This window comes from Sander lucioperca, chromosome 2 (assembly GCF_008315115.2).
Source record: "Sander lucioperca isolate FBNREF2018 chromosome 2, SLUC_FBN_1.2, whole genome shotgun sequence".
Lineage (NCBI taxonomy): Eukaryota > Metazoa > Chordata > Actinopteri > Perciformes > Percidae > Sander > Sander lucioperca.
Window position 1 is genome coordinate 47,811,117 of NC_050174.1, and position 24,957 is coordinate 47,836,073.

The following is a 24,957-nucleotide window of genomic DNA, read 5'->3' on the forward strand; positions in this document are numbered from 1 at the left end:
CTGCAATCATCCAGTCTGTTCTCTGCACCTCCATCACTGCGTGGTTTGGATCAGCCACCAAACAGGAACAGACAGTCACGACGACTGCAGAGAAAATCATTGGTGCCAAACTGCCCTTCATCTCCAGGACTAATACTCCTCCAGAGTCAGCAGAAAGCATCAGCGCAGACCTGTCACACCCTGGACACAACCTGTTTCAGCTTCTGCCCTCTGGTAGGCTCTACAGAACACTGTTTGCCAAAACAACCAGACACAGTTTCTTTCCACAGGCCGTCACTATGATGAACACTTAACTCCAGTTCATAGTGTATTGGATCAATCCCTGTGCAATAACCCTGTAACACCAAGCATCCATCTTTCAGTAAATTATATATATATTAAGTGTTAAAAGCATAATTCCAACATGTAAATATTTGTCAAAACTCCATAAATCTCCTGCAAAATGAAACTCTGCCTTCATGTTATGTCTTCCCAAAATGACGCACACCCATCATATGAATGCCCTTTGCATGGTCAGTGTTACCCTTACTATGTTTGTACAGTGGTCTGTTTTTATACTCAATTAAAAAACACACTGTATACTGTAATATAAACACTTTCTACAGCTATATCTTTACATGCATCTTCCATAGCTTGTAGAAGAGGTAAATGCGTATGGGGAATGCGGTCATAGGCGTTACTGTGAAGTTGCTCAAGTTTGGTTGTACTCTCTCTGCCCAGCCTCCCTCATTATTAGACCAAAGTGGCCTGAATCTCATCAGAGATTACGACTCATCTTGATCTCGCTCCTCCTCTTTCTTGTCCTCTTACTGTACACTCCTCCTGCCTCTCTCCTATGTTCCAACAGAAGAGCTCTCCTGTGACCCTTTAATTGCTAAAGCTCTGATTGCTAATTGAACAATTGTGCAACATGTTTTTGCCCATGTGAGGATGACCACATGATGATGAGTGATGATTGGTTACAACAGGATTTTATCTGAAAAGTGCTTTATAAGTTTTGCTCACTTATTTTGGGTGAAAATAAAACCTGAGTTTATGTTTAAGTTTTTGAGCTGAAAACAAAGTTAATAGGAAGCTGTTATTTTAAAAACACTGAGTCTTACTGCCAACCATTTTACATTCATGTTGTAGAATTCTGAATGAATTCTGATTAGTTTCAACTCATTAACATGTTAATCAGCTTGTAGAGACTTGAAACCTGCCAGTCAGTCAAAAAGTCCTCATTCCCTCTCAGACTGATTCTCCTCTGCACTACCACAACACTGTGTCAAAGATAAAGGCAGGCTGCTGCAGGTTTCAAGTCTCTGCATGTTGATTTTTATTTACTTATCAAAAAAGCAATTTTTTCACAGACGGAGGATTCCCGTCCAGCCAGGAAGTTTCTTCTGTGTTCACAAGTTTTTGTTGGTCTTTGTGTTGTTGCATGTTAATTAGTTTCAGAGTAAATGTGTGGTTTGGAAGACTGACTGACACTCCTCCGGCTCCCCAAACAGGCCTGAACCAGCCGGAGAATGTGGACAATGTCGGCGCTGCCTGACTCCAGGGCTATGCCGAGGTTAACCGGTGCTGTGACTTCACTGCAGTAAATCCTGAATGTCTAGTGTTCTGAAGCAGGACGACAAAGTGTAAACATTTAAAACTGCTGCATTCAGGATTTCACTTTGGTTAGCAAAACAAGAACTGACAGTAAAATTCTGTCATTTTCATTATGAATAATGACTTTTACTCAAAAGTGTTGAGCAGTATTCCAATTTAATAATTAGAATTGAATTTTAGTTTATATTAAATAAAGTACACTACCTTTATAGTGCCTCCAAATCCCCAAACCTCCTCCCACCTCCTAATATTTTAGGATTTGGGCGTTGCATATTTTCAGTGGTTGAAGAAGTACTCAGATACTCAAGTAAAAGCAGCAATATCACAGTGTAAAAATACTCCACTACAAGTAAAAGTTCTGCCATCAAAAATGCTAAATGTACTCAAAAGTTAAAGTACGATGAGGATTTGGTTATATACAGTAATTAAGGCATGACATTATTGATTAATATTACAACAATTTTTTTAGCAGCTCAAGATAAGGTAACTCTCTATACGTATCTGTATTTATGTATGGTGTTTTTGTTTTACTGCTGCAACAACCAAATTTTCCCGCTGGGGATTAAAAAAGGTGTATCTTATTTTAGCTTATCGTAATCTATAAGAATGTATCATATCTGATAAATTCAACATATATTTATTTTGCATTTCAACTTTAATATGCAAAGTAACTTCCGCTGTCACATAAATGTAGTGGCAAAAACATAAATATCTGAAATGTAGAGTAGAAAGGAGCAGAAAATAAAACTACTCAAGTACAAGTATAAATTGTACTTGAGTAAAAGGCACTGTTTATCTTTGATGCATAATTGGCATCATGCATTATTTTATGAGCGTATTTTTATTTTGCAAGTCAAATCAGAACCTGCATCCTTCGGGTAAACGTTGTGGAACTAAAAGTATAAATTGTGTGTACACCTAAAGAACAGCAGGAGCAGCAGGTGTGTATGTCCTGTGGTGGAATTTCAGCTGCACTTATGTCCATATAAGGAAAGCAGCAGCACAATGCCTTTGCCAAACTACCCAATTACAAGTACAACTCTTTTTTCTGTCTTGTAGGAGCAAAACAAGAACAGTAGAAGTTGAAATATTAATTGTGAAGACTGACTTTCTTCCAGCGTGTTCAAGTATTCCTGAGCTCATTAAGGTATTTTAATCTTATATACTTTTTTAAAGTTTAAAGAAACACTTCCTCATTTTGTTGCATAACAAAACCCAAAACAGAGTTTAGCCGGACTTCAGTGAATCTAACTTCCCCTCTGCAGCAGCAGGTGTGTCATTTAGTGGATCTTCAGCTGCAGTTAAGTCCTTACAAGGACACGATGGGAAGAAGCTTTGGTCCGATATGCAGGGGGAGGGGTCACATCTAGCGAGGACCGCCCCAAAAACCCCACCCCCTCACCCTGAAATCTGAAAAACAGCGTCAGGTAACACGAGCTAGAAGTTTAAAAAAGCAAAAAGGGTTTTGAAGTTTTTGTCTGCAAAAAACAACATTGTTAATGCTTCACGAGAGCAATAATTCTATGAAAGAGGAGCATTTCAGTGGCTGTAATTGAATGTATTGACATGTCTCTGCAGGTTCGTGGTTTGGACAAAATAACAGGAACACCCCTGCAGTATAAAGCTGCAGTCATCTGTGTTCTAAAGCATCAGCACATAGACATAGTGATACTACTGCACTGTCAAAATAATGTAACATGTCATGCAAATAAACCAAACAATAGATACAAGGTATATATTTGAGCAGTAAATGAAGACGACAACAGTGAGAAAATAAAGGAAAAAGAACGAGGAAAGATGTGAATAGACCAGGGTCAGATGAACCTGTTAGGGGGCCCAATGACTTGTGTGCAAGGTCACTGACATCCGGCACATCGTGAACAATCCCTGAAGGGGAATGTAGATACAGACTATACATACAGTAAAAATAAAAAATAGGCTGTATCCTGTCTTCTGTTTCAGTCTGGCCACAGCACCTCATCAACATTACAGGCAATGTTCCCCCTGGTCAAGCAAAATGGGAACTTGCATCAAGCATGGGGAACCCAGCCCTGAAAAAAAGCTTCTACAGCTTTATCTGCACGTGCATCTGCCATAGGATTGGTGTACACATACAGTATGGGGATTGCAATCATAGGTGTTACTTTAAGGCTTCTCAAGTTTGGTTGTACAAATGTAGAGAATTGTGTGTAGTGTTTTGAAAAAAAGTTGATGTAGAACTGCAATCTGAGTGTAAAGCGGGAAATGTGCTTGTATTTTAGCAGAATTGGGGGGGGGGGGGGTTGGGACATGAGTCATAGGTTGCTGTCATTGTGTCTCAAGTACCAGCATGAATGTGTAAACAATTGAGAAAAACTGTAATGCAGCAGTAATTATAATCCAGAAACATCATATATACATTGGAAAACACTGAGGGTGAAATGTTCACCTATAGCACAACCAATATTTTTACTTGAAGTACTTTAACTACATTTTACTGATAATACTTAGAAACTTTGAAGGTTTTGAATGCAGGATATTTAGTAAGTACATAGAGAAGGAGGAAGAGGAGGATGAAGGACTAAAACGAGCAGTTAGCTGAGGGGTTGGGGATAAAGTAGAGGCTTCCAGTGAACAGGCGACAATTGCTTTGAATTCACAGCGACACAAAAAAGTTTTTTAAGATTACACTAGAGACTGAAAACTGAAGCCATGTTCACACTGAGGCACAGAAATCTGAAATTGGTCTTGATTTTTGTGCAAAATTTCTCAGATCCAAGGAGGGTTTGAGAAATCGAACACAAAACACTACACTTCATAGGTCACAAGAAGCCAGTTAACACTAAATGAAATACAGTCTAAAACTGTGAAATCATGTATTTATTGGCATTTTATGTGTTTATTCAGGCTGTTCTCATTCACTACCGTGCTGGGAGGAGGTCGGGGGTGGATGGAACACAGACTCCCACCCAGGAGATTAGTGTTTGTGTCCTGTGTGAAACCAAAAGTCAACATTGACTTCATTTAACTTACTTTTCTTACTTTCTTCATACTTAACCAACACCACACACGTAAGTTACGTAAAAGATAAGCTCATCATCAAGGGCCGCTCACTACACATTCAACATGTTCAAGAAAGCAGACTGATATCAATAAGTGGCGTATGTATGACACACCAATTCGTATGCCATTTTGGAGTGTTATCAAGACGCATAATTGGTTTTTAGCGTGTTTATCGACGCCATTTGGCCTCCATTGACTTACATCACCTTGCGATTGTGTGTCAATTTACGCCGTAGCAAGTAGTATGAAAGCCCGAAAATCCGCATAGGGAGGTTGGTTGGGGGTGGTGGATGGGTCAAACAACACAGGACTTTCACCCAGGAGACCAGGGATCGTGTCCCGTGTGTCACGTTTCCTAATCCCAACCGTCCCATTCTTCTTCTCCTAAAACCAACCCCGTTATTGTTTTCTTAAACCCAACTGTCCGAAAAGCGATTATGTCTGCGTCTTCATAACACGCCAAAATGGCATACGAATTGGCATGTCATACATATGCCACTTATTGAGATCAGTCTGCAACCCGTCCGCTGTATACAGCGTAGACATACACGCGGATAGCTCAAAATGTGTACAGATAAAACAGAGACACTTAGAAAGTGGCGTGTATGTTTACGCGAAGTCATGATGTCACGTTGAAGAAAGACACATTTCATGCGATTCATTACTAACCACTTTGCAGTCCCATGTGAGTCAATAATTACATAAACATGTGCATCCAATCATTCTTCAAACTCACACAACCTCATTTCAAAATGTCCAGTGGGCACTCCAAAGTTTCCAAAGATCCCAAACAAGCTATAATTGGGAAGATATATGTGTCAAATTATGCACAAGACAAGACTTTTTCAATCAAGAAGAGAAGACAACAGAGGAGCATGAATATTGTAATGAGTCAAACTCTAAACTCACATTGACAGTCTTGATTTGCAGGATTTTTCTTGCAGCTTAAAACCATACCAAAACAACCAACATTCACACTGGAGTTTCTGTTCCTACCCTTTTGTATTAACATCAGATAACATCCTCTCTGGCAGAGTGAAGAACCTGAAAAACAAAACTCTGATAGTACATGAAAAAAAGCTGACAGTCAAGTCTCTTCCTCACCGTTTCCAACACAACAGACACTCTTTATATTGAGCGATACATTGTGTTAACGTGTATCATGTGAAACTCTACACTGAAAACTCTAGCACTCAAGTACCATGACCTGAAGTAAATACAGTTGCAAACAAGCTTAAGATGTACACACACACACACACACACACACACACACACACACACACACACACACACACACACACACACACACTTTAGGACTGCAACTGACGATTCTTTTCATTAACGATTCATCAGACAATTACGTTCTTAATGAACTGATTAGATTAAAAATGTACATTAGCCCAGAGTAACGCCCACAAATTCAACCATCAATCCAAAACACAAACATATTCAGTCTACGAAGTTTTTTAACAGAGAAAGCAGCAAATCCTCACATTGCATTTCTGCTTAAAAATGACTCAAACAGTTACCGTCTGTCGATGGACTAACTGATAATGGCTGCTGCTTAAATTCTGTGTACTAAACTCACTGTGCAGCACCAAAGACACATATGTTCCTCTGCTCTGACAGCAGAATATTATCATAAAAACACCTTTAATCCATATTCTTTAAAGCTGAAGTGGGATTATTATATACTGTAGGTCAATATGGTAAACATTAGATTAATATAAAAAGAGGCATTTTAAACAGTTTTAATAACTGGCTCATAAATGTAGAATAAATTAAAAAAAGAAAGCTAAAAGAATAAGAACAAAACAAAACCAGGCAAATTCTGCATGGCTACCAAGAACTTAAATCAAAACAGAAGTAGCCTACAAGTGTATACGTGCTGGGAAATGATTATTATAACAAAAAGAAAAATGTCAAACTGCATCAGTGATTCAAACTAAAAACGTAAAATGTCTTAAATGTTTTTCCTTATTTGCACGGCAGGTGCAATGGTCTTTTAAATAATAGTTAACTGAAGTTACTACAACCGTGATACATAAAGCAGCTATAATCACTACTTTGTATAAGTGTCACTGGATGAACATCGATGAACCAGAGAATAATCAGCTGAATCTGCAGCTTTATAGTGAGTTTCAGCTCATTGTTTCTGCCCGGCCACAACTTTACTTTCTGTTTCACTCTTAGCGCTCAAAAAACAACTGCACACTACCTGTTCAGCAGCAAACCGACACAGTTAGAGACGAGCCGTGAACACAGTGAAGCATTTAGCAGCTATACGGATAGATATTTCTTCAGGAGTTGGTCTAGACCAAAACCAGCTAAAAGAGAGAATGTTGACTACCATTCATTAGGTGGACACAATACTTCTAATGAATTAATCCTAATGGGGTTTGCTAGCAACAACTGATGTTGGTTTTTACAACTTGTTCCTGCTGAAAACAAGTGGATAAAACAGAAGTTACTGCAGGTTTAATAAGAGTGGACTGGAGATCTTTTGCAACAATTAAAGAGACTTAACACATCTGAAAATGAGCTTCAGGGGTTTTAAGGTTTAAAGTGAAGGAGTTATCTTTATTTGTGAAAGGGTTAGGGTTAGGGTTAGGCTTTATTACAAGAATGGCCTAAAACTCCACTGTTTTTAAAAGTGACATATTGTAATATATTCTTATTCCAACTATCTCTAATCTTTACCCGTTCAAAAGCCAATTTGACCTCTTCAACAAAGCACAACAGAAGTAGCTACTCAGTTTATCTCAGCCAGCTAATGCAAAATAATCAAACATGAAAACAGACATCTCTCTGCACACCACAAAACTCTTTCACACTTCTTAGTTTTTTTTATAAACATGTTCTGCAAGTTCTCTCTTCCAGCAGCAAACATAGCATATTCGGAGAAGTATTCATTTGGTTGAGAGTAGCTTGTTGGCTTCTGAGAAACCGTCACCTCCACAGGAACATTGTAAATCTCTACTCACCCTTCCGGTCTGACGGGCCAATCATAGCTCTCCGGCTCCGGTCGAAACCCTTAGGGTTTTTTTTGTTTTCCCTGACAGATGCCTACTCCAGCCAATCAGGACGCGAGCTTAGAGAATCTGAGGGATCTTTTTCACCTGGACCAATGACAGCGCCAGCTGAGAGAAGGTGACCTTTTATGGACAACGCGAGCAGTCCCGCGTGCGCGAATAAAACCGGCGCGGTTTGGCTCGAGATGCAGCATTCTCCAGCACAGCTGTGACAGGTAAACACCCACAAGACTTCACCGGCAGACACACCCGAGACTCACCTGCACAGGTAAGAGCCGTTTCTGACAGGTTTCAACTGAAGTTGTTTTTTTAGTGAAACGTCTCAAAACTAAACTGCTACAGTTGGGTCTTATTAAAAGATGTATTGATCAAGACTCAACACAGAATCACTTCAGGTGTGGACAGGCAGGTGATGACCAGCATCGCGGACATTTTAAATGCCTTTTACTGTGCTTTAGAAATTAATTGATGCCAGTTTTATCCAGCCCTCTGAACTAAGAGTTATCATCCAGAACATAACGTCCTGTAAAGTTATTTTTCAGTGTTAATTGGGCTTTAGAATGTTCAGTGTCAAAATACTGCAAGTATTTCTCTAAGGTATCTGGACACAAACTGCCCTTTAACTATAATTCCGTTGAAGAGTTAATTTAATCAGCGTGTCATTGACAAGATCTCTACAAATGACTCTCAATCAGCGTTTCCTAGCAGCTAAAACTGCAGTTTAAAAGGACAAAAAGTTAGTTACAAACAGTGGTGCATGTAGGCTAAGGTATGGAGACAGATGAGCAGTAACCCAAATCTGTACAAAGAAACTTAAACACTTAAGGATATTTCTTCTTGTGAAGTTACTTTGTTTTTGTTTTAACAAGTTCCGAACTGCAAAAGTTTTTATTTATTTTTATTTTTAGTTGTAACTTTTTCAGTGAATGAGTAGATGTATGAGTTGTGTAAATGTCCAAATAAGGTCTTCTCCTTTCTGCATCTCACACTTCCTGTTTTAGACAGACCCAAAACAAAACCACCTGAATTATAACAAACTTAATTTGTTGCTTAGTTGCAGCCTGTGTGCTGTCATTTACTTTGACTCCTCTCACATGAGGTCATTAAAAAGGGTGCAGTTAAAGTATAAAGACATAATATACAGAATATTTCCTCAAAAATAGACCGTATCCTACAGAGTCTGGAGTTTTCCATCTTCTGCCTGAACTTGTTTAAAATGTCCTAAAGTGATGGGACAAAAGGTCAAGAGTTTGTTTATCAGGTTGGGATGACTTGAAGCCCGATGTCTAACAAATGACTGTCCTTCTAATGAGGCAGGGCTGCAAAATAAGCTTTTGTCTGAGGCAATTTAACATCAAGAGAAACCCTGCAGTGCAGCCACATATTGCACAAAAACAAAATCAGTGCTGAAAAGTTTATGCAACCTCTTTACTCACCATGCTGGCAGGTGTTTCATCACTAAGATGCATTTCTGATTTTGTAGCAGTGGACGAGTTTAAAAGTGAGTGAGCTGGCAGGAAAAGATGAAATAACGTTGCACCTAATTTCTGACACTTTTTCTTAAAACTTTACTGATAAAACAGTTTACGGACACCGCAAATTAATTTTAAAAAATCGGAGAAAGCTATTGTGTTATGGGAGAAAACGAGCAGCATGTTGCCTTAATCTAAATGTTTCCTTTTCAGCCATGGAAGATGACGTCGCAGCCCTCGTTGTTGACAATGGCTCCGGCATGTGTAAAGCCGGTTTCGCCGGAGACGATGCCCCCCGCGCCGTCTTCCCCTCCATCGTTGGTCGCCCCAGACATCAGGTACCAACATCGCATAAACGTCACGTGTGTCATGACTAACATCTAACCAGCAGGTGAATGCAGTGTAACAAGTGACCGTAAAGGGGTGTTTGTGTGTGTGCAGGGTGTGATGGTGGGAATGGGACAGAAGGACAGCTATGTTGGAGACGAGGCCCAGAGCAAGAGAGGCATCCTGACCCTGAAGTACCCCATCGAGCACGGCATCGTCACCAACTGGGATGACATGGAGAAGGTGAGGTCATGTTAACCTGAGTTTCACACCTGGAGCTCAGATCAACATCTGTTGGTTTTCTGTCATTGGAGGTTCAGACAGTCATATTACTGTTTGGACTCTCGACTGTGGTGCTGCTGTTCAAACCAAAGCCACTGCACAGAAAATTGCATTTAAAATTAGTATGACATCCCCTTTTATTTTTTTTTTAAATATAAACTAAGAACTGTAAGCAACCAACTTTTCCAGGATGGTTGGGCATTTTCTTTCACTTGCATATTAGGGCTGGGCAATGTATTGATGTCATGAGACTAGATATCATCTTAGATATTTGGATATCGTAATATGGCATAAGTGTCTTTTCCTGGTTTTAAAGTCTGCATTACAGTAAAGTGATGTAATTTTCTACTCTAGCTGTTCTATTATTTTCCTTAACCCACTTAGTCATTATATCCACATTACTGATTATTTATCTTTTTGCAGTATTGGAATCAATATGATCTTTTTGCAGGACTTTCATAGGTATTTTGTAGCAAGTACCAAAAGTAATAGTAATGCTGATATTGAATTAATGTGCAATTTTCTGCTGGATATCTTAATCTATAATGATTAATAATCATTTATTTCTATTAATCAAACATGTAGTGGAGTAAAATGTACAGTATCTCACACTACGCTGTAGGATATTGTATCATTCAATGGAATTATTAGTAAATGAAGTACCTCAAAATGTATTGGGGAGGGGAGGGGAAAGCACAAAGTGGAAGCTGCCCTCAGCCATAGTTTTGACTCGTCCTGGTTTTTATTTAAACACTTGTTTATACATTAATGCAACAAGCTTTTATAATTGGCTGTCAAACTAATCAGCTGTTCTGTCCAAACAGATCTGGCATCACACCTTCTACAACGAGCTCCGTGTTGCCCCAGAGGAGCATCCTGTCCTGCTGACCGAAGCTCCACTCAACCCCAAGGCCAACAGGGAGAAGATGACCCAGGTGTGTTCATGGGCTCTATAAAATCAGTTATTCTGAGACTATCGTACTGGGGAATGAGCTACAGGGTTTTTGTTCTTCAGTTGTCCTGGCTTCACGCTGACACCTGTTGTCTTCTCTTTGGTCCAGATCATGTTCGAGACGTTCAACTGTCCTGCCATGTACGTGGCCATCCAGGCCGTCCTATCACTGTACGCCTCCGGTCGTACCACAGGTGTGAACACAGACACGAGCTTGTCTCTCTCTAAGCTAGCCTGGTACATCCTAAAACATCTGTTGGCCATAAGAGGGAAAAACACTGTAGTATTGAAACATGGTTGCTGATAAGTGACTTCAGAAATGTGTTTGTTTTTTTTGTTTTTGTAATATGGTGTTCTCTATCTTGCAGGTATTGTGATGGACTCGGGTGACGGTGTCAGCCACACTGTGCCCATCTATGAGGGTTATGCTCTGCCTCACGCCATCCTGCGTCTGGACCTGGCTGGCAGAGATCTGACCGACTATCTGATGAAGATCCTCACAGAGAGAGGCTACAGCTTCACCACCACCGGTATGAGTTTCACTCATAGACCCAATTTATAATTGAACTTGCTTTTCAAAAACAAAGTGTAACCTCAGAAGGTTCTACATTCATTTTGTAACCCAAAATATTTTCACTCTTGAACTCCAGCCGAGCGTGAGATCGTGCGTGACATTAAGGAGAAGCTGTGCTACGTGGCTCTGGACTTCGAGCAGGAGATGCAGACGGCTTCAGCCTCTTCCACCCTGGAGAAGAGCTACGAGCTTCCTGACGGACAGGTCATCACTATCGGCAACGAGAGGTTCCGTTGCCCCGAGACGCTCTTCCAGCCTTCATTTATCGGTGGGTATTGAGTTTTAACAGTCGGACAGTATCTCAAAAATACTGACTAGTGCTGTGAAAATGACCCTTTATCACAAAGTACGTTTTCAAAAATGCATAATATCAGGATGCACACTGGTCTTGCCTCCTCTGATATTGCTTCCTTGAGTTCTTGGTCAATCTTGGGGATTATCTAGCTTTAATGCTTTCCTTCTTGAAGCAAATTCGGTCAACATCAGATTCACAAGGTCCCATCAGACAGCAGCCAAATCTCTTGCTCAGATTTGAATCTGAGTCTTAAGACTTAAATATTTTGACCATCACTCTGATCTCTTACAGAATTTCTGAGCACTTCTCTACTTTCTAGTCTTGTAGGAGCATCAACATTATAGTTTAATTTGGTCACTAACTCTTGTTCTGTCCATGTGTTCAGGAATGGAGTCCGCTGGCGTCCATGAGACCACCTACAACAGCATCATGAAGTGCGACGTGGACATCCGTAAGGACCTGTATGCGAACACCGTGCTCTCCGGTGGCACCACCATGTACCCTGGCATCGCTGACCGCATGCAGAAGGAGATCTCCGCCCTGGCCCCACCCACTATGAAAATCAAGGTACAGTTACAATAGCAAATACATCTCAGAAACCTTTTATTTCCCATGGGTTATATGGCAGTATCCATAATAAAACCTTTGCAATGTTCAGTCCAGAAATATTACTGCATCACTGCTCCGTCTTACCTGTTCTCTCACCTCCAGATCATCGCTCCCCCAGAGAGGAAGTACTCCGTCTGGATCGGCGGCTCCATCCTGGCCTCCCTCTCCACCTTCCAGCAGATGTGGATCAGCAAGCAGGAGTACGATGAGTCTGGCCCCTCCATCGTCCACCGCAAGTGCTTCTAATAAGCTCCACGACCTCCTCCTCTGCCCTGACAGAACTGATCTATCCAACTAGAACTGTCTCTGGTTAAATGTGTTAACAGACTAAAAGATGCAAGATGCCACACACAAGATGAATCAACCAACTGTTTACATTTTTAATGTCTCGGCAGATCCTCAGCAACTCGCAGATCCTCCTACAAACACCATTTCTGACCATGTTCCTTAAACTCCACTCTCAACTTTCACTCTGGTGTTAACTACTGATGATCAAAGAAAACGACAGTATTATCACTGAACATCTTTTTCTACCAGTGTCGAGCTCTATCAATATTCCATAGCAATGTTTACTGAGCAATAAAATGCCAATGTTGATGTTTACAGCTTCTCTAATGTCGTCATTGAGTTCACAAATTTTAAATGTTTGTAAGTTCCTTATCACTATAGATGCTTTACATCAAAGCACATGATTTTTACACAAGTGACATGTCCCCTCACGTTTACACATCAGTTAGATTCACACACTAATAGCTTCTCACTGTCCAGCTGCCACCAGATGAGAGGAGTTGATTAACGACGTCCTTATCTGGATCACTTTCAGTTATTTGTGCGTTCACAGCAATTAGATTTTTAAGCGCAGCAATGAGTGTGGACTTTCTTTATCCAGTTTCATATCTCGGGCTACAAAGTCCCTTCTAATATTTGTACCTGCAGACACATCATACTTAAGTTTCTGAAGGACTTTTGCTAAGGGGACATGTTTTTAGTGATATTCTCCTAAAATATGGTAAAAAAAAAAGTGCAGTAAAGATGTATACACAATTATATGCAAGTATAATCAACTATTGATTTACGGCAACGAATTCCTAGCAGCTTAGTTGCATGGCAATAAAGTATTGAATCTTGGTATAACAACCAAATGTGGTTTAGTTAATACAATGTACAACATTAATTTGGATAGCCTGGCAACCAGCTCCATAAAATAAACAAATGCAGGAAATGGCTAAGGCAAACCTATATGTTAAATGTTAACATTTAAAGGAAAGCTAATTGCAAGACATTAAAAGAAGTTGCTTTAGTTTGTGTGAATAGTGCCATGTAGCCATTTACAAATGTTCCTTCAGTCTTGATCCAGTGTAAAAGCAATTTTATATTTTCCATCCTGTGTTCCAAATATATCATTTGTGGATTTGGTCACACCCTTTTCCACCTGTATACTTTGATATTTTGATGTATTTTGCCATTTCTAAAGATTTCTTTCACCTTCACTAATTTGTCTAAACATGCCCCAGAGCCAAGAGGTTTATAATGTCAGACATGTTACTGCAACATCCCTGATTTGACTCCAGCTGATCCTTCTTGATGCAAGACTCCTAACAAAACATGCAACAAATACCTAAGAAAACATTAAAATAGAAATGTCATACCTGAAGTAATTAATTTAATTATTGTATTAGAGTATGATTACTACCCAAAATAAGTTTTTGGTCTTTAAGGACAAAACCAGTTCTTCCATTAAGGATAATGGTAGCAGAAACATCATTTCATGTAATCTTTGTATGTGTGAGGTCATACAGTATGATCATCTGGACAGACACCTGCATAAAGACAGTGAGGCAGCTTTACAACAACTAATGGACTGCAGGAGTTGTTGTGCCAAACTACTCAGGCCTGCCAATGGATCAGTTGTAAATTGGCAGCCATGATGCACATCACACTAATTATTTAAAAAGTTGTACAAGTTGTTCTTGCTAAACCTGCAATAAATGTAGTATTGACCTGAAATGTCAAAACTTCAAATAACTTTATGTATTAATGCACTCTAATTCACACCTGAAACATATTTAAGACAGATCCATAGAAACATCTAGTTGCTCTTTACACATTTTGTAGCAATTAAAGGGCCAACAAGTTTAAAAACAGACAGTTTCAAGTGAATGTCTGCAGCTAACTGGTCTGTTCAGGCCTTCCTCCTTTTCTTCATCACCACCATCTGGTTTGCATTTGTCTGAGTGAAACTCACCTATTCTCATTTAAAGCTGCACAATGTGGGCCCAGGACATCAGTGATAACCTGCTGCCTTCACTAATGCATATCACAATCCTGACATCAAACCCGACTGTCCACATTCTAGACAATCCGACTGGAGCTGAGTGTAAGGAAAAAAACTCAAATAAGGTAAAACAACATTCAATTCTGTCATTTTCACAGGATAACAACTGCCTACTTCCACTACTCGCAATGTCTCTTATTCACTTAAAATATGGATGTGTTGCACATTTCCTTTTTCACAATAACAAGTACTATTTGAACACGTAGATTGATTTTGATGTGAATAGTTGGTCAATATTGTTAAGGCTGCCGGCAACACCCTCATGTGTGTAGTATAATGGAGAATGATATGAGATGCAAAACAGGCTGTGCCATCCCGTGCTGCTGATTGGATGGACCAGGAAAGCCCCGCCCAGTGCCTGGAGAAGGGAGCTGCTGATTGGTGCGGCAGGCCACCACCTGACTGGCCAATTGAGAGGAGTCAATCAACTCTGCCTCCAGCTTAAAGAGCCTAATTGTTTGCAACTGAGGGCAGCTGCCAGACCAGACTTTGTAGAGAAACTGTTTGAGAGTGTGAGGACGTGGGCCCAGGAGTAAGATCTAAAAACTGATATCCTTCCTTCATTTAGTCAATTTGTGTTGTTTTAGTCACACTAGGATCAGGGGTGCTGTGAGTATTGTTTTGTGTTTAACCAAGTATTTAAGTTAGAGAGGTGTTTTGTTTAATCTTTTGTTTTGATTTAGAAATAGTCTTCCCTTTTGAAGATCTCCTTTTGTTATATTCTGTTTTTGTTTTCCGCAGCACCCATCGGCCCACTTGTCCTTTTTGTTTGAGCACTGTTTGTCATTTACCTGATTCTGGAATAAATTTCCTTTCTAATACCAATTCCATCTGGTTTTATGTTTATGTCCTGATACCCCTAGCTAAGGACGTAACAATATTTATATTCAATTATTTACACATTTCACCTAGAAAATAATTATACAAAGTGCATTGTATCATAACTGTGAAGGTGTCAAACATAAGAGCTCATTATAGAACAGTGACACAACTTTTTGGTGAAACTTAGAGGAAGCATGAGCTCACAACAGTCTCATAGGGGGAGACCAACACCAGTAAAGTAGCAGGACATGAAACCATTCACAGTACGTTAAGAACACACAACATTCACAGGGGACATTTTATATTTGTAATACTTTAACTCGATTTCATGATTATACTTACATACTCTTACTGAAGAACAGAAGAACATTTTCAATGAAGGGCTTTTAGTTAACATAGTATTTGTACAGTGTGGTATTAGTACTTTTACTGAAGTAAAGGATCTGAATACTTTCTCCAGCACTGAATAACACACGCATCTATTTAGTGAACTCTGTACAGCCTCATTTTCCATTGGGAACAATGTAACACAACCAAAAGTGATAGTCATATGCTGCTTGGATCCTTCATTAAAGTGAAAAAAGCATTATATAATATATAATGCATTTTTTTAAATCGATACATTATATTATAAATATATACGTATATATTATATATTGTGCTGTACAAAACAGGTAAGGACATGGGTTAATTCCAGCAACAATGTCTCCAAACAATCCCAGTGATTTTCACTAACATTGCAGCCAAGAGAAGCATGTTCCAGCTTTAAACAAGTATTACTATTGAAGGTGACAATATCTATAAATATAGGAATTTGTAAATTAATGTGTTTAAAAGGAACAATCAAAGATGAGTTCCAATATAACAGACTTCATAAATAATACACAGTGGATTAGCCAAACGTCTAACAACTCACTTAGGAGGACTTATCTGACATTTTAGTAAATTATCTTATTTGCACAGCTTTCAAGTCTAATTACAGTCTGTTCATACAGATTTATTTTAGCGATATGATAGCTAGCTTAGCACAAAGACTGGAAGCAAGGGGAAACTGTTAGCCTAGCTCCATCAAATAACTTTAAAACTCTTATTTATGCATATGTAGTATGCAGACATAGAAAAAAAAGGCAGTTAGCTGACAATTTTAAAAGATTTATTGACCAACAAAAGCTGCATATTAAGAGTCCTGTCTTTAAACTGGACCATTCGGTTTTGCTATGTTTCGTAATTTAAAACAAATCCACCTTACATTTGGATGGCTTGTGACTAGTTTGGTAGCTAACTAGCTAAAAAAGACAGTTTGCAGTAGCTTGAGGGAGTGTTTTTTGAGTTTTGATTATAGTCAGTGCTTCCAGTAAGCTAGTAAGTGAAGCAAATCTACCAGCCACCAGCATTTGGGTGAAGAAGAAGAGTGATTTACATGAAGACGCCAACGTAAATGTCTTAATGGAGAGACAACAAGATTCGGGAAGTTCTGTCGGTAAGGGCCAACGCCAAAATTGTCAAAAAATGTAAGGAACAGATCTACCCAGGCGCCATCCCTGGCCTAGATCAAACAGATTATTTACAGTAAGTAAGAACGCGCCTTAAAAGGAAAAATCTCCTGTTGGGTGCTACATGTGTAAAAGGAAAACTGAAGACGTTGTCCAGAGTTCTGTCACATAGTGAACTGGGGTTTGAGAAAACCTACAAAACATCCAGAGAACTGGATTAGTAGCCATATCATTTGATTTTTAGTCAGAAGTTCCCATTTCTACACACTTCAACAGACTACTTTTTGTTTTTTTTGTTGTTGTGAGTCATATGGCTGTATTAATGTCTTTTCCCTGTGTGTCGATTTTTTTTCCTGAATAACTTTGTGTAATCTGAAGATGGAGACATTGATCTGTAGTGTAGTCAATAAATGTAAACCTGCCACCTTTGTCATAGGGCTGTCTGCAGTTTGTGTGTTTCTAACTCAGAAATATATAACATAATAGAAACAACAGAAACAACAGCAGCACAACCACAGAAAATGTCCATTTTCTTCTCTTATGATGGTACTCTTCTTGGAGCTTCCTGAAGCTAGTTTTCCCCTCCTCTAGGCTTTGTTTATCCTCTTGACGTATTCGTTCCCAGGTCTCCTTTCTTTCCTTATCCCAGGCATCTCGATCTCTCTTCGTCTCTTTTCTAAACAGCTCCAGCTTCCTCTCAGCGCTTTCCTTTAGCTCTCTTTCTAACTGAACTGTTTTCTCTGAAGCTTCCAATTTTCTTCTCCATTCCTGTCGCATAGTTTCTTCTTGTTTTTTGCGTCTCCTCTCCTCTTCCTCCCGTTCTTTCTTTCTCTTCTCACGCTCCTTGTTGATGCATTCGTCTTTTTCCTGTAGCTGTTTTTCTCTCAGTTTCCTCTCCTCTTCTTTGATTTTCTTTTTCAGTGTTTTCAAGTCTTCCTCGTGTTTTCTCCGGAGGTCCTCATCCTTTCTCTTCATCTCTTCTTCCGTCTCTTTCAAAAGCTTCTGCACTTGTATGTATCCCTCTGTGTTGTCAAACATCTCATTGTTGTAGCAGCCGCCATTTTCCCTCACCATGGTCTCGATATTGGTCAGCAGATCTCTGACTTGTGTGCGGTTTGTGTCATCTTTGTTGTTGAAGACCTGGTATCTCCCTCCACAGTCAAAGATGAGTTTTTTGACAAAGCCATCACAGTTTTCGACATAACTCTCAAATAACTGATCCTCCAGATCGTCTCCTCTGGTAAATATAATAATGATGAAATCTTCAGACTTCTTGCCAAAATATTTCTTGATCAGTTCCACAGAGTCTTTTTCCTCTTGTGTGAAGTTCCCGATCTGCAGCACCAGTAAGAACACATGAGGTCCAGGAGACAACATGCGTATGCATTTTTGAATCTCCTGCTGAACTTCATCATCAGACAAAGTCTTGTCGAACAAGCCGGGGGTGTTCACGACAACCGCTGGCCGTCCATTAATCTCTCCCGTTGCTTTCTTACAAGACTTGGTCGCTGGCTTCGGTGTGATTCTGGGTTTGAAGTGCTTTTCGCCCAAAATGGTGTTTGCTGTTGCACTCTTCCCACTGCCAGTCTTCCCAATCAGCACCATTCTGAGACACTCTCTGCTCTGACTCTCATTATTACCTCCTATGGCAGTCTTTTGTTTCACATCCTGCAGTTCAGCTTCAAGTCTTGAAACCTTCTCCATCTGAGCCTTGGTGAATATGTCCTTTGTGAAGCATCTGGATCCTTCAACTCTTGTTTTTTCCACAGCATCCAAGAACTCTGGGATCTGCTGCTGGTCCTTGATGTTGAGAACAACATATCTTCCTCCACAGCTCTGACAGAGCTCCTGGATGCCATTGTCTTTCTTTAGAAACTTAACAACAGCTGGAGCTTTAGGATCTGACTCCACAGTGAACAGAATCATGGTGAAGTCATTGACTGGAGAGTTGAAAGTGTTCTGGATGGTCTCTAACTCTCCCTTGTCTTCATCAGTGAGGGGACCCACAGGGAGGACCAGGATGAAGGCATGGACGCCCTCAGGATCACAGAGGGAGATACACCTGAATGATTTCGCCATCACTGCCTCCTGACCTTCTCCATACAAGGCAGGCAGCTCCACCAGGGAAACCCAACGTCCACACACCTCTCCCTGATGTTTAACACACTCTGATGAGTTGGAGACTGAATGAAGCTCTGTCTGACCTAAAATAGCCTTGGCTGCTGAAGTCTTCCCTGCTCCTCTCCTCCCACACAGAACCAGGTTTAAAGCTGGTCTGATGTGTCCAGATGTTGGTGTCATGATCAAACCTGCATCCTCAAATACATCACAGCTCATATGCTCTCCATTGTATTCCGTTGCAGTTTGATTTAAACGTGTTAACAGCTCTGAAAGTTCAAGGTTCTTCTGCTTCAAGTATCTGTATCTACACATTTTGATCATGTCTTTTAATGACTGGTCTGGTTCATCTTTGTCTTTGAAAGCTGCACTATCCTCTCTGGGTGTTGATATCAGTATCAATGAATGGTCAAATGATTGATAACCGAAGAGTCTCAAGACCCGGCAGAGCTTTACTTTGTGTTTCTCAGTGAAGTCTTCAGGCTGTAGAACCAGCAGGAACACATGAGGGTCAGGATCAGAGAGTCTCACACAGTTTTCTACATGTTTTTTTAGGTTGTTTTCAGAGATGTTGGGATGCAGCAGATCTGGAGTGTTGATCAGAACGATCATTTTCTCCTTTAACTGTCCTCTTTCTCTCAGACAGCAGTCTGGTTCTTCCTCAGTGTTGAACCTAGTCTCTCCCAGTATGAAGTTCCCCACTGAACTCCTCTCAGACCAGCTGTTCCCCAGCAGAACAACCCTCAGCTCTGACACTGAAAAGAAAACACTGAATTAGAATGATGAACTAGAACTGAACCTGATACAAGACCAATCTAACAGGATTATGATGAAACATAACTCTAACTGGTGGACCAGCAAAAAAGCTGTCAGCCATCTAGACCTTGGACTCACCTCTGAGCTGTGTTGTCAAAGAGAAGTCTCTACCCTTACATTACAGGCCTATCTCCAAGTTGCCTAGTATAGCAATAGCCAAAGTTATAGAAAGGAGTTGCTAAGCAGCATAAAACTGTATTCAACGAGCATATACTTTTGCACAGGTATCAGTCTGGCTTCCATAGGAGGACTCAAAAGAAACAGCTATTTTCAGAGTCTCAAATTATATTTTTAGATTCATGGTGATGCAGGAGAGTGTTTTCTGTTTGGTACTGTTGCGTGTCAGTGCAGCTTTTGCCGCTGTGAACCACAGTTTCCTAATCAACAGATGTAGGCAGTGGGTGTGTATCTCTGGGTCAGCCCTGCAGTGGTTCTCCTCCTACCTCTCTGATGATGTTGGCAATAATGCCTCTTCATCTGAAACTTTATTTTGTGTTGTTCCCCAAAATCCTGTCCTTGGTCCTATTTTGTTTGCCTTGTGTATATATCCCCTTGGACAGATAATAAGACACTTTCAAATGTATCTCCTACCACTGCTACACAGATGATATTCAACTTTACATCATCTCATTTAATCCTCCAAATGTAGCAAAATTGTCCGTTTTAAATAACTGCCTAAACTTTGACACTCACTTGACCAAAACTGGATTGTAGATAATTCCCTACTTACTACTTGGTCTCTTCCCTCTTCCGTTAAGTCTTTCCTACGAAATTAAGTGTCACTATGGACCAGGCTCTGACTGACGATTTCCTGCATGTCTTCCCCCTCTCTCCCCCCTTTCTCACCTAGCTGTCCTGTCCATTAAAGGCGGAAAAGCCCAAAAAAATAATCTTAAAATAAATAAATAATAATAACAAAATATTTTCTAGTCCCACTGGTTAAACTAAATGTTTGTGTGTTTTGAACCACACAAACATTTTCATTTATGGGCTTCACCTGCAAATATGTTTTGTTTGTGGGTTTAGTAGCACAGCTGCTGAAGTATTTGCTGCTCTGACAACAGCTCCAGACAGACTGAAGAATAACTAACATAACACTTAACGAGTCAGATCAGTTGAACTCACTGGAAGGGGGAAGAATCGGACAGCTGCTGCTGTGGCTCAGAGATCTCGCGATGTTTCCTTCTGTAAGAAAACAGAAAAAAATAACATTTCAGAAAATTAAACCTCAGTCAACTCAACATTTCAGATTTATGTTTTAATGTTGAATCAGTAGGAAAATGACAGCCACTTGCAATATTATTATTGATATTCAAATGATGTTCAATGTATTAAACATGTATTGTGTTTATCATATCAAAGGCATGTGATACAGTTTGACTTTGTGCCACAGCAAATGATCAGCATTATTTATCTTAGCTGTTAGCATTTAGTAGAATTTGTTTGCACTTTTAAGTTAAACCATATGGTTAATATTAACACCACAGAGGCACGACCATAGCAATAGAATAAACATACATACATTTTATTTCTATGGGTAGGACATTATGAGGGGGACTGACATCATCGTCTAACTTTCCACCAGAAAATGTATTTAAGTATCCTTAAATATATTTCTCACATATCTGTACATTAAAAGAGTTATTGGTGGCTATTATCATTGCTGCTGTCCACAGGTTGTGATGCTAGCCCTTCCTAACATGACTACACTGTGAAAGATGGAGGATAGTAGGGGTAGTAGAATTAACAAAAAAAAACTCTACCAGCTGCAGTTTTGTTGAATGTACTTATTCAATACTCTTTATTATTATTTTCCAAAATACTCATCTTGACAGTAAATAGAAGGAGTTTGTCATCACAATAATAGATTGTCCATTTTAGCTACATCACATCTCACTGTTCTGTAATCTGATGGAACCCAAATGATCCTGCTGACAGTTTTCAGTCTCCATTTGGCTGCTAAGCTAACATTAGCTAAGGTTAAAGTTAAAAAGACTTTCAGACTACTAACTGTTCAGAACGCTCTGGAGGTCCAGATTCACAGCTATTAACATGACAGACACTGTGAGATAGATACTAGACACTGTTAGATACTGTAGATATTGTTAGTTAGATAGACAGATAGTTCCAAATTCACAGCTATTAACATGATAGAAAGATAGATACTGTAAATACTGTTTGTCAAGTTTGTGTTCCTAATAGATGGAGCACTGACCCAAAAGAAAAAAATACTGATACCTACTTTTATTAATTCAATATTGTACTGGGATGTTGGATTGCTTTATTTAAGATTGTAAAGTAGGCTACAACCTGAAGGCAGTGGCAGTAATGGATTAAGACCTATCATCAAATATTTAATCCTGTGTCTCCATCTAGTGGTATAGATTTGGTCCTAATACTGACATATGAGACAGAACCTTTCGCCTGCTATGAGGGATTTAACATAAAATATAGTACCTCTGAAGAAATGAATAGGGTCAACGCATATTTCTGCTGTAAATCTGACTGTACTCACCAAATGCTGCGGAAGCTGCCATACTGTCACTATGCTGGAAACAATAGAAGAAGCTCAGCTGGAGACCAACAGTTGGTTTTATAACCCTTCAAACACAAAATAACAAAATGGTTAAAAAAGAAACCTGTCTCCAGGACACTTTTAACACTTTTGTGCTTGTTTCAGGTAGTGACATGGGTTATCTATGTTGCTATTAGGTTATCTATGCCAAAGATTGACTGCGGCCTTTAGGTGTCTGAACTTTATAGTCCAATATCAGTTTTTGTTGCACAATCCTAGCCCCAGGTGTGACAGACTTTGAACGTTATCAGGCTACAATATAAATCTACACTTGATTTCCTCCATATTCTTTTATACAGGGAGAAAACCTAATGGGCTGCTTTCATTGTGACGTACAGGAGAAGATGTATTTGAATTATATGGGTAGATTATTTCTCTGGTGCTTTATTTTTAATGTTTCAATTTGTATGTTTCTCTTTGTGTCCACACAACAAATCAGTTGTCCCTTGATGATAGTACAGATTAACTGATGAATCCTGTAAGGATTGATGAGGTCTGTAATATGTCTTTCCTTCAATCATTTCTGTATTTTTAAAGCAGCTGTTACACAATCATCTGTTACTGTCACAAACATCAAGAAGCTGAAACACCAAGAATGAAAACTCCACAAACTTCTGCAGCCGTTTAGTCCAATCACTACAGGGTAAGATAACAACATACTGACATGTTATAGGTACCATATCATGCTCAGTTTAGGTTCATACTTGTATTTGGGGTTTCTATTACGTTTGTAGAACATGTTTACATGCTTTAATGTTCAAAAAACACTTTAATTCTTTCATACTGTCTATCCGAGTATATATATAGCTCTATTCACCCTCTGTCTGAAATGCTCATTTCAGCACCTGTCTCTTTAAGCCTCAAAAAGATCTTAAGAGCTGCACGCTTCATACATGCTTTAAAATCTTTGCAGGGCTTGGGGAGTAATAATCAATAATCAGTAAAACAAACAGATACATGCACGCTGCACACTTTTTAAATTCTATAATAGACATAACTGACAACATTTCAACCACAGATGATCTTCACAAAGATTAGAAGAGTGTGAGTACATGTATAGAGAGTATATAGACAATCTATGATCTCAGGATTAGACAATTAATAAATCAACTCTGAGAATAGGCCCAGTCCTCGAATGATCTGATGTTTCCAAAGTAATAGGAATCAGTATTATATTCTTACAAACAATCTCTTTAACATTACTTGTTTAGATGTGTCAGTCTTATAGTATCACTTAGGCTAGCAGCAGTAATATGTTTAGTAGGTTACAGTAGGCTACAGAGAAGTATAAAGCCTCAGTAGTTTGTCCTACAGTCGACGTCATCAGTAAGGGCTTTCTCCCTCGTTAGTTTTCTCTGCGGTGGAGGTCACTTTACAGTAAAACAGAAAGAGCTTTATTGAAATGCTGTAGATCTTTAAAATCACAAACGGACCAAATCTTCAGACATATCGGTTACTCTAAAAAACGGTTAAAACATTTTTTTTTCTAAATAAAATAAGCACATTCAGTCTGCACGTCATTTATTTCCGGTTAAAGTTTTTCCACATTGATCCGAAACATCTGTCAGTCTACCCTGCTGTGTACCAGTATAATGTTAGGGATGTTAATTCAAGGCTTTCTTATTTAATTATGATTTTGTAACCGCATTGTTTTACAAGCTGTCCTGTAAGAGACCCACCCTTCCTTCACCCTACAGTAAGCTGCCTGACAATCATCAACAACCAGATTAATTACTTTGTAGACTATTGGTATAATAATATCACTTTTTTTTCTAATTACCAACACGGGCTTTGTTCATCTGTTTGTATTTAGTTTGGTAGTTTACTCACCAGCGTAGTGTTGCTGCGCCATTACTCCACTCTGATGAAAAGTGAAAGTAAAGAAAGTTAACTAAAAAAGTTTTACTTTTTTTTTTTTCCAACTACTCATATTACTTCAAAATACTCCAAATTAGCTCAAAACATGCACGTTTAAAAACAAAAATGAACGGAGTCTATGTCAACCAAATGGTATCTTGATTTTTATTTCATTACAGCGAAGTTAAGGTTAATCCGCCGGCTTCACTAGTTGGTGTTGGAGCTCCACCTGCTGGACTGAATGGAATTGAATTGAAAACTTTATTGAACAACAATCAACAAGAGGTGTTCAAAAGGATAAATGAAAATAAGTATGAACTGAAAGATGATGATTGTGATGATAGAGATGGTGGCCAAAAAAACAGAGACACTTAAAAATAAAATAACTTTGTAAGGCTGATAATCAAGCTTTTCTCTCAGTTGTCGGATCAGTGTTTCTTTTGGAGCCTTTGGTTTGCCGTAATGTTAAGTATAGCCTATCTATCTGAAAACACAGGCCGTTTGGGATGGCTGCAGTTGTTATTAACAGCACAAAGAAACAGCCATACTTTTGTAGATAATAAAGATAAAATTGACATTTTTTTTGTAAAAAAAACAAAAACAAAAAAAAAAACATTTTTAAGTAGTTCATATGCAATTGTATTTGTAAGTGCATTATTGATAATATGTCCTTACTGGCCAAGAAAACATTTTGTTGTGGAACTTTTCAGTGGTAATAGTGAAATAAGTATCAGATCATGTAGTAATACACACAAATACT

At 39.2% G+C, this 24,957-nt stretch overlaps 2 protein-coding genes and 1 long non-coding RNA gene across 4 annotated transcripts; 1 reads left to right on the top strand and 2 right to left on the bottom strand.

Annotated features, from left to right (window-relative positions):
- Nucleotides 1-2,769: 2,769 nt before the first annotated feature.
- On the bottom strand, nt 2,770-7,673 carry LOC118494639. The gene is made up of 3 exons (XR_004896765.1): nt 7,623-7,673; nt 5,635-5,682; nt 2,770-3,006 (listed from the first exon to the last, which is right to left on the bottom strand). It is a non-coding gene; the product is annotated as an uncharacterized LOC118494639 (long non-coding RNA).
- A 123-nt stretch (nt 7,674-7,796) lies between these two features.
- LOC116056614 (actin, non-muscle 6.2) lies at nt 7,797-12,786 on the top strand. Its single transcript, XM_031308826.2, has 9 exons — nt 7,797-7,938; nt 9,356-9,480; nt 9,584-9,712; nt 10,576-10,686; nt 10,813-10,897; nt 11,072-11,233; nt 11,354-11,545; nt 11,958-12,139; nt 12,284-12,786. Exons 2-9 carry the CDS (start codon nt 9,358-9,360, stop codon nt 12,425-12,427), a joined length of 1,128 nt encoding a protein of 375 aa, XP_031164686.1. The 5' UTR covers nt 7,797-7,938; nt 9,356-9,357; the 3' UTR covers nt 12,428-12,786.
- Nucleotides 12,787-17,123: 4,337 nt separating this feature from the next.
- On the bottom strand, nt 17,124-24,389 carry LOC118494624 (GTPase IMAP family member 8-like). 2 transcript variants are annotated; one of them, XM_035999047.1, is made up of 4 exons: nt 24,171-24,389; nt 22,281-22,366; nt 20,891-20,947; nt 17,124-19,704 (listed from the first exon to the last, which is right to left on the bottom strand). In XM_035999047.1, the coding sequence occupies exons 2-4, from the start codon at nt 22,300-22,302 to the stop codon at nt 17,291-17,293; spliced, it is 2,493 nt and encodes an 830-aa protein (XP_035854940.1). In that variant the 5' UTR covers nt 22,303-22,366; nt 24,171-24,389; the 3' UTR covers nt 17,124-17,290. The 2 variants fall into 2 exon arrangements, with proteins under 2 accessions (XP_035854940.1, XP_035854939.1); XM_035999046.1 differs by having other exon boundaries at nt 20,891-20,950.
- Between the last annotated feature and the right edge of the window lie 568 nt (nt 24,390-24,957).